At 36.6% G+C, this 10,455-nt stretch overlaps 1 protein-coding gene across 2 annotated transcripts in view; it reads left to right on the top strand.

The window, feature by feature from the left end:
* Window positions 1-1,245: 1,245 nt before the first annotated feature.
* Window positions 1,246-10,455, top strand: part of pde4dip (phosphodiesterase 4D interacting protein) — a 61,240-nt gene continuing 52,030 nt past the window's right edge. The window contains exons 1-2 of one of the 2 annotated variants that reach the window (XM_016543709.1): window positions 1,246-1,453; window positions 9,129-9,181. In XM_016543709.1, coding sequence (XP_016399195.1) covers window positions 1,407-1,453; window positions 9,129-9,181 — 100 coding nt within the window. In that variant the 5' untranslated portion in view covers window positions 1,246-1,406. Of the gene's footprint in view, window positions 1,454-5,338; window positions 5,665-9,128; window positions 9,182-10,455 lie in introns of those variants that run through there. The other variant, XM_016543711.1, reaches the window with a different exon arrangement.

Here is a 10,455-nt window from a genome sequence, read left to right as displayed (position 1 = left end):
GAAAATAAGTGTATTCACTGAGCTGACCCTATACATGAGAGAGAGAGAGAGAGAGAGAGAGAGAGAGAGAGAGAGAGAGAGGAGATACTTCATTCTGCTGTTTCTTCAGTTATGTAACCCGGATGTAATTTAAGTTTTCTAATAGTAGTAATACATATAAAATAAAACAGTAGTAATACATGCTTACATTTATACGTCTTTTTAAGGTTTTTGTCCTTAATTCATCCTTAAAATACTGCCAGAAATGACCAACTGTGTTAAATTTATCCACTTCTTTCTTTAGCACAGCTATAGGAAAGAGCTGGTCCTGAAGATGTTTTTTCCAGTTCAGACTGTAGCTACTAATTAAATAGGAAATAAAGGAAAATAAAGGGCTTTTTTGCCTGATGACGACGTTAGAATTTTTTTTCGACTCTTTGTTAATTGTATATATGTGGGGCGGAGCTATCACAATGGGCAAGACCCTTTTGGGGTAGGGGCGTGTTTGTTTTGGTGATTTCAAATATCAACATTGGCTACCAGAAATCACTTACTCTGCCTTTAAGGCTTATTTGAAAACTACATGGTATGTGTGTTGGAGCAGGGTTGGAACTAAACTATGCAGGGCTCCGGCCCTCCAGGAACCGAGTTTGACACCCCTGCACTAGCAGCAACAACCGGAATTGTAATCTATTCTGTAGTTTTAAGTGGCTTTATTGGGTTGGACATAATAAATGACAATCCGCTCAACCAATGGCGTGGCTTTGGGGCGGAACTACCCGTTTTTCTGACCAATGGTAGACGATGTGTTTGAAACCTGTTTGAAAACAGTTTTTCATAAAATTACATACTAGGCCATCCTATTGTTTAATTTATTTGAAAACAAATAAAGAAACTGAGTCTAACAGAGTTAGGTTATGTTTTCGTATAATAATAACTGTAGTAACATTTATGGCGGAAACTATAGTTGTCATAAATTTTATAGTTAGTCAATATCGTCGTTGTTTCGATATCAGTATTTAACCTACACAATAATCCCATTGACCAAAACCACATTTTTGCTGTAATAAGTGACCCAAGTAACGGCAAACACAAGCACACGGTGAATGCTTGTCATTTTAATTGTAGAGCGATGAAGGCACAATCAGCACGAGACTTTTGATTTGGTTCTCGCGCGCAGCGCAGCATCTCCTGACGCGTGCGATATCCGGAGCGCTGCCAGCATTGTATTGGACCGCGGGGGGGTTTGCTCGCACTGACTCTACACCAATGACAATGAACTGCGCATCCTCATATTGCATTCATAGCTATGAGTCTGGTTTTCTGACATCTGCGACACAATGACAGGTTCATTTACCTTAATTTGACGGTGATCCCACGCGTTATTGTGGATATCCAAGGAGGCGCATAAGAGATGGACAAATAATATGGACTGGACACCGTCTGTTGAGCGATACCAGAGAGATGCTGAAAGGTATGTCTGCGAGTCCTCAGTGTATGAAAACAAGTTTGAGATGCAGTGGTTGGGTTTATCTTATTTTATATCAACGTATGTATAATAAAATCTGTGTTTTTGATGGCGAACAGCTGTTACGTCTCACCTAGGCTATTTGTTTTTCATGTGTGTCCACGGCACAGTTCAAGACTTGTTTGTTTCATAAGCTGCAAAGGGTTAATGAACAAAATAATGACCACAAAACCTCGCTGGACCATGTGTTGCCTTGTCAATTTGTTTCATTCATCCAATTAAAGGCAACCCCTAAGGGCAAGTTATTTATTTTTCATTGGCTCAAGTTAAAAAATATAGATGTGAATCATTACCCTAAATTTTTTTAATTAGATGAATGAAACATTTTTTTCAGTGTGTGTTTGGATATTATATGGTTGGATAGCCTATTATCCTGTGGGGTTCAGTGCTCTTTGACCATTTTTGCTCTTCACTACATATGAATAAAAGATAATTAGGATAAGGATACTAATACCATTTATTATCAGGTGCTTGTCTGGGGTGCTGAAACTACTCTACTGAATTGGCATAAGAACGAAGGGAGGAAGTGACCAAATGTTAGAGAAAATAATATTAGTGTCCAGTTACTTTTTTAGACCATTGCATGCACAAATGAGTCCTGGCATGCTAGTTTTTAAAAAAATATCAAATGTCTGTGGCATACCTGTCAACCCTCCCGTATTTTACCATTCTATCCCGCTATCATCCCGTTTAAATATGTTCCCGTATTTCTCCCGTATTTTTAATTTTTCTTTAAAAAAAAATAAAAAATCCCACTGGGCGTATTTTATATGTTTGCTACATTCGCATCCTATAAAACTCCCGTAATTTGTATGGACCAGACCTCATTATATGAATAATCCAGCATGTCAACATATTCTGTTACACCAAATACACAAAATAATGATCTTTAAAAAAGCATCATATGAACCCTTTAAAATGACTCTGATAATGACTTTCTTAGCATTGCATCTGCTTCCTAATGGTTTTCTAATTGTAATTGACATAATATTGTGTCTGCTTCTAATTCTACATTCGCAGATGGACGTGTAGCAAGGAATTGTAGGAGTTATACAACTTCATTAACAGCTTGTAAAAATGTGACAGAGTTAATTACGGAGTCCATCGCCTCCCTCCCCCTTTCACACAGATGTATATATACAATGAAGGACATGTCCTGTTTCTAATCAGCCAGTACAGGGATTGCCTGGGATTCATTCTACACATATGGCAACCCAGAATTATCCTGTCAGTGCTGCAGATTCATTATATACAAGACATAGAAGCATGAACAATTCCACCAGTGAAATGATTAAATAATAATAGCCGTAGCCGGCCCTGCTTACATAGCATGTAATGGTCGGTAAATGTAACCATAACATGTAAGGTCATAGACGGCTTGAAGAAATTTCACCCACATTATGTTTAAAAACTATTATGGGATAAAAGGGTGCTTTGTTGCTATATGTTTATGGTCTATAAAAATACTGGATGTAGTGATGTAATAGCTGTTAGGATCACCTGCTCTGAGGCGAAGTGCTCACTATGAAAGAATCCACTTTTCTGATATGAAATGGGCTGTTTGCGGTTTAGTTCTAGAGTCCTGTGTGACTTGTGGTTCTCCGTTCGTCGTGCACCCAGCAGCTGGTCCTGGGCAGCTGTTCAAACACAGGGATTTCAGATTGAAGGGTGGGAACATAGTGCAGTCTCAGTGGTAATTACAGGGTCACCGTGGCTCCTGAGTTAGATACACTACCTCTTTCACTGTTATTGGAAATATTTAGTGTGATTCCCTTTGTACATTTCGTATTCTTTATCTATCTTTAGTTTTGTTTTCTCCTTGAATGTCAAAGCATCTTTAATCATTCTGTCGAGCTGAGGAGAAACCTCTCAGAGAGTCCAAACACAGTCGCATGTTGGCTTGTCTTGAAAGAGTAATGCGTGCCATTTCCCAGGCCTGCAAGAAGACTAACGGCAGGCTTAATAAGGAATAAAATGTAGCTGATTATGAACACATGATGATGAACAGTTAGTAGGCTCATCCAATGTCAATTATTTAACTGGGGGAAGATTTTGCAATTATGTAAAATGCCTGAATGGTATTTCTCGCTCTGCTCTTGGAGTCAGTCTGCACCTTGGAAAAAAATGTGACATAACTGTTCAGAGAAGCTTCATTTAAAGGAACAGTTCACTCAGAAATAAAAATTATGTCATCATTTATTAACCCTTATGTCATAAGGAGAAGAAATTCAAGACTTTCTGCTATTCTTTGTTGTAATGCAATTACAATGAATGAGGACTGAAGCTTTCAAGTTTCTAAATAACCCTAAGCACATTTTTGAAGTTCTATGACAGGCACAGATAATTATTTAAGTCATTATTTACTGATAATCCTCCCCTCCAGTGACCTGTTAAATGGAAAAAAATACTATGGATCTCAATGGCTATACCGTCAACTTTTTGGTTACCAACGATCTTCAAAATATCTTCTTTTGTGTTCCCCAGAAGAAAGAAACTCATACAGGTTTGGAACAAGTGAAGGGTGAGTAAATTATGAATTTTTTTTTTTTTTTTGGATGAAGTATCTCCTTAATGATGAATCATTAAGCCAAGTTGAACTTGAGAATCGAATCAGCCCGTTTTGTGAGCTAATCATTCAGATTGGTTTTGTGACTATAAGAATGATTCATTCATGAATTGGACATTGCTAGTTCTGTCATGAACTCTCGTAAATGCTGAGAATTATGATGGAAGTAAACATTTTCTGTGACAACCTTAATTTTGGCCTGTTTCTCATTGTTTGACTGCAGAATACCTTAAAAAATATAGTTCAAATAAATCTACAATAAAATTAAATATTTCTATTAGATGACAAACGTAAACAAAAATGAGAAAAGCTGCCTTCACAACTAAATAAGGTCATGTTAAAAGTACTAAAATAATTATTAAAACTAGTAAAAATACTAAAAAATACTAAAGTAAAAATACTAAAATTAAAAATGGCTGGTCATATATGGACCGATTTAAGACACTATTTTGGTGCTTTTGTGTCCTTTTTTAAGCTTGAAAGCTTTCGTCCCTGTTCTTATTAATTGCATTTTAACTGTCTTCAAAAATTCCATAAAGAAGCCAAATAGGTTTGGACATTTATGAGAATAAGTACATAAATAATGACAACATTTTCATTTTTGCCTGAACTATCCCTTTAAAAGCAGTGTGTGTGTTCATTCTAACCTCCATAAAATGTACTATATCACTACATTTCTCAGTGAGATTGCGTGTAGAATGAAAATTTGAATATTTCTCTGACTAAACTGTTAGGCAACTCATCAGCCACTCCCCTGGAAAACATGTGATGCAATTTCCATTTCAGTCTCCTTGAGGTTAGTCACACACACTAGGGATTTTATAAATCATCACGGACAGAGCCTCACAGTTATGTCTGTGCTATATATATATTTATTTTTGTCTGTCGTTTACAGCTGACTTAACTTTCAGTCTTTTTGAACTTAGTAACATCAGATTCCTCATCTTCAGCAGCAAGAGATAATCTTCTTAAATGCTGTGTTTTACCTACAGACCTGTCTGAGCCTGTGTCCCTCTCTCCTCGCCCCTCCTCTCAGCTCACAGACAGTAACAGCTAGGGGCGAATAGCCCATTTACAACTTAAAGGATGCTCCTCAAGCCTGGGCAGGAAGGCCCAATGTGGTTTGTAGTTGAAAACCACACGCACACACCCTCCTCCCAACACATACTCAGAAAAACCTGTCTTTGAGCATGCACGAACAGATCATTCTTTCAGGGCAAGCCAGTGGCGCTCTGTGTGTGTGTGTACCCTCACCTCTGTGCTGTTTACCACTTACCAACCCTGTATGTGTGTGTTTCGCTGACTCCCGGTCTGGCCTTGCCACGTCAAATGACCGTCTCCAGCCTGCCGTCCAGAGAGAAATAGCAACTTTGCCCTGCATGTGTGTGTGTCTGTGTTTGGTTGGACTCCTGACCAGCCTGGTCTTTGGAAATGAAGATTTCTTCACTAAAACACTGGATTGAGATTAGAGCCACAGAAGAGAGTCTGGCTTTTTCCCTTTTTAGGAGCTGAGTTTGTTCCTGTCTGTTCTTTTTCAACTTTCGTGTGGTTTGGATGTCGCAAAGATGAGTGGATTTCTGTATCGTGGCAGGTAAGCTATTCACCTCTAACTGAGCGGGAAACATATACTTCAGGAGAGAAGACAGCTTGCTTTCTTTTTTTGAGGAATTTGTTGTTGTATTACACAGTGTTGTGTTTGGGATTTGTTTGCTGAGTTTGAATTCAGGCATAACTTGCAGTAATTTGAAAAATGTGTCTGGTTTAAAATGAAAAATGTCTGGTTTACCTCATCATAAGGCTGAAATCATTACATTGGTACACTTTGTATGAGTAAATGAAGTAAAGAAAGTTCTTTCAATGTTATTTAGGTTTATGCAACTCCGAACGCATGGGAATACTAAACTATGCCCCTCCATTTATGCAATAGCACTGTTTAAACAGCATTCACATTTGAGCACACCATTTGTCAGTGTGGGAGAGTTGATTTCTCAGCTGACCACTAGTGTGATTATGAGTGACCTAGAGCAGGTGGTCATGACTCAGGGATCGTCTTGGCAAGTGAAGCTATTGGGCATGTTTTGTCTGAATGCGATGAAGCTGATATGTAATGTTTCCTTCTCCATGGAAAATCTTACTGCAATAGTGGCTGTTTAGAGAAACAAAGAGGAACGTTAGAAGCTCATTAGCATAGGCCCATCCCCCATGATATGCACACCTTAGTGGGTGGATCGTGCCGACATGGTGAAGTTGTTGACACCCTCGGTCAGCTGTGTGTGGAAGACCATCTGTTTATGTTCCTTTTGCTTGCTGAACCCCTCTGTCTGTCGCTCTCTGTGGGGCAATAATGTGATGTGAGATGATGTTCTTTGGCTTTTAGGAGACTTTTAAGTGGTTTGATATGGATCATGTCCATCTGTTTATGTTCCTTTTGCTTGCTGAACCCCTCTGTCTGTCGCTCTCTGTGGGGCAATAATGTGATGTGAGATGGATGTTCTTTGGCTTTTAGGAGACTTTTAAGTGGTTTGATATGGATCATGTAATTAGGCGCCTGCTTCTTTGTCTCTCACATCAAAGTGAGGAAATTAAACGGTCCCATCTATCACACTACTGTCTTGCCTGTATTATGGTCTGAACCCGTTTATCTGATAGGTGTTAAGAGCTCATGTGCGACAGTCATCATCTAATGGGACTTTAGGAAGTAGCCAGGGATATATAGTTTGGATGTGGTATTGAAAATATATGATAATAGGAAGACTAACATCATGTATGAACATTCGCTGGGTGTAGCTATGTTTTGTTTTCAAACCAAAGCAATAAGGATCTGTATTGCATTTGTTATATCAAGTGGTAAATTGGAATGGTGGTTTTCAAATAGATTTTATTTTTCTAGTGATTGTGATTGTGACGAGTGATTGCCAAGTGGGGGTAGACGTACCCCGGGGGATGCTTAAGCAGGTCACAGACTAAGATTTTTCCTTTTACTTTGATAAAATTTTCAAACAGTATAGAAGTAATCTGATTTGGTGTCAATAAAGCAGCATATTAGCCTGATGGGGATACACTACCATTCAAAAAATCCTGGAAAAAAATCTCTATTTTCACAAAAGACATTTAGCAGCACAACTGGTTTCCACAGTGATAAATGAAATATTTATTGAGCACCAAATCAGCATTTTAGAATGATTTCTGAAGGATCATGTGAAGACTAATGACTGCTCAAAATTCTGCTTTTGAGTCACAGGAATAAATTATATTTTAAAATATATTAAAACAGTTTATAAAATTTCTAATAATATTTCATAATATTACTGTTCTTATTGTGTTTTTGATTGGTAAGCATAAGAGACTTCTTTTCAAAACATACAAAAATCTTACTAATGAACATGAGATAAAAAAGGGTTGAGAAACAATGCAAGCATTTTTGCATTTACAGCATGTTGCCTCCAGACAAGCATGCATTTGTTGATATGTGTCAAATTCAATTTACATCTTAGTGAATTAGCCATTTAAAAACGGCATTGCATTCAGATGTTTGCGATATTTGAGACATGTGAGCATGGGAGAGCATCATCTTACCGTATTATCCTATTAGACTGTCACTTACTTAAAATAAGCCTTTTACTGATGCAGCAACAAACAGCTGATTCTTAGCTGTCTCATGACAACAGTGTAATGTCATATGAAAATTGATGAAAATATTAAGCAGCGCAACCGTTATCAACATTGATAATAATATGTGTTGTGATCAGCAAATCAGCATATTAGAATGATTTCTGAATGATTATGTTACACTGAAGACTGGAGTAATGGCTGTTGAAAATTCAGGTCTGCATCACAATAATGGATTATATTTTCAAGTATATTAAAAAAAGTTATTTTAAGTTGTAATATTTTACGCTGTTACTGTTTTTACTGTACTTTTGATTAAATCAAATGAATAAATGCAGCCTTGGTAAGCGTAAGAGACCTCTTTCAGAAACATTTTTAAAAATCTCATTGACTTTTGAATGGTAGGTTATGTAAATACATAATTGTAATGTGGTACTATATGCATGCTATTGTAGGCTTGGCTTAAAACCAAAGGTTCCTTAGCCTGAAAAAAGGTTGAAGACTGCTAGAATATACAATTACAAAATCAATGTCATTCGAATATAGCACTCTAGCACTGAGTGCATGTGTAAGATGAGTCTGTCTTAAATGACCTTGTGTCCATTTGTGCTGATGATTTGCAATCTGAGCAGCGTTTTAGAGTCTGTGGGCACCAATCAATAAGAATGTGTTTAGGAGGTTAAATATTAATGTTTAGAGGAACTACACTCAGAGAGCATTAGGAACTTTTCTATCTTGTATCAGAGAATGGGGCAGACTGAGGAGAATGCTACTTTATCAAATTTATGTTATCCCTCAGCTCGTGTCAGCATTATCATTATGGAATTATATAACCTGTTATTATAATCCCATTACTATAATTATCATTGCGTTACTGAGAAGCCCAAAGAATATTTGTTTATTAGTAGTACAACTGACTGTGCTGTCCCAACAGATACTGACATTGCAGTCTAGTTTTACAACATCATGTCTGTTTGATAAGAGCCATTTTTTCTTTATTGTTTTGTGTAAGATGGTATAAAAGACTAGACTACTTGTCATCTATTAACAAATGTGAAGCAGATGGGAGATTTACAGACATGCAGACCAAAATCAGGTGGTAAAAATGATCAGGTGTGCTGTCATCACTCAGTTAACATGAAAAGACTGAAAGACTGTCTTTAGCGTGGAAAAGGTATGTGAAATGGAAATATATTTGGCATTTTAACTCTTCTCACTAATGCCAGAAACAGAAGTGTAACACACTAGACAGTCATTGTTTATCAGGAAAATTACTAGCACAACTTTCACAAGCCTGCTTCTTTAAATATGGCTGGAGCCTAAAAACATAGTTTTTTTTTGTTCAAAAACTGATATGGGCCTGAACTTATCTAATGCAGTATGTTCTCAGAAACAGATTGAAGTGATACAAGAGGGCAAATATTAATCTTTTATTTTATTTTTCAGACACTATAATGGACATAAAGCGGCCCGGCCCAAGAGCGTGATCAACATGGGCGGTAAGTATATTAAATTCATTGGTAGATCTTCCATTTTACACTAAAGATGTAAATGTGCAGTTATTTTGAATGCTATGTCACAATACAGTTCCACAAATGTCACTTTATGAAGTGCTTAAAGGGATAGTTCACCCAAAAATATGTTACTCACCCTCATGTTGTTCCAAACCTTTATACATTTCTTTCTTCTGTTAAATGAAAAGGAAGATATTTTGAAGAAGGAAAAAATCCTTCAGCAATTTGAGGGTGAATAAATGAGGAATTTTCTTTTTTTGGGTGAACTATCCTTCTTATCTCTTAGCTCGTAGCTCTTTCCCTCAGTAAAATCACTGACTTTTTAATAGACTAAGACCCAATTTTACCAAAACAACTTGTTTTGTCATAAATCTGAGTTTGCAAAACACTGTGGCAGTGATGTTCTGAAAAATGGAGTTGGTCTGCTTTGTTGAGGTGCTTCTATCTGGATATTAAATGACTCAAGCTCTTTCAAAAAGATGAAATCATCTCATTATTTCTGGATTTATTTCTGAGTTGATAATAAAAACATAAAGGTAACGACTTAATTATGTTCCACAAAACCTCGCTGTGAGCGTGTTTGACATTTCTCTGGCACAGTAAATGTGTAGTACAGCAGGCCTGTGCCATGCACTCGTCTCCAATACACCCCTAGGCACACGGCCAATACACACCACTGGCACATATTAAATAAAAGTCCTTTAATAAGCTTTAATGAGGCCATGCCATGGTTTTAAAGAACTGCAAGAAGATTGGGCCTTGCCAGTGTTTCTGTGATTATGCCCTGTAGGGACTCCTCTTCTCATGCTGGGAAAAAAAACACATAATTTTAGCCCTGTTCCTGGAACTTTTTTTTGTAATGGTTTGGCACAGTTCTGCTCTGTATGTGGATGTTTGTGTACGATAGATCAGATATGTGTGAACAGAAATACACATTTATATTATAAATATTTATTATAAATAAAATATTAATATAATATAATATAATATAAATTGTTATATATTAGTTTAATTAAATTAATTATAATATTAATTAAATATTAGTTTATTTGCCTTTAATGCTGACATGGCAATAAAATTAACAAATAAAATGTATAATAAATTAATAAAAAATTAAAGATAAACAACAACAACAACAAAAATAATGTCTGATTTTAGCATCCAATTTCCCTCTCTTTCCTCCCAAAAGTTTTGTCTGTTAGCTTATTAACTTATTAATAAAGCAAAAATCACCTAAAAGTATTTTTTTCTATAAATAT

The sequence above is a fragment of the Sinocyclocheilus rhinocerous genome, unplaced genomic scaffold (assembly GCF_001515625.1).
Source record: "Sinocyclocheilus rhinocerous isolate Xijiao unplaced genomic scaffold, SAMN03320098_v1.1 scaffold68, whole genome shotgun sequence".
NCBI classification, from domain to species: domain Eukaryota; kingdom Metazoa; phylum Chordata; class Actinopteri; order Cypriniformes; family Cyprinidae; genus Sinocyclocheilus; species Sinocyclocheilus rhinocerous.
Note: the sequence above shows the minus strand (reverse complement) of the source record. Positions and strands in the feature narration are given on the sequence as shown.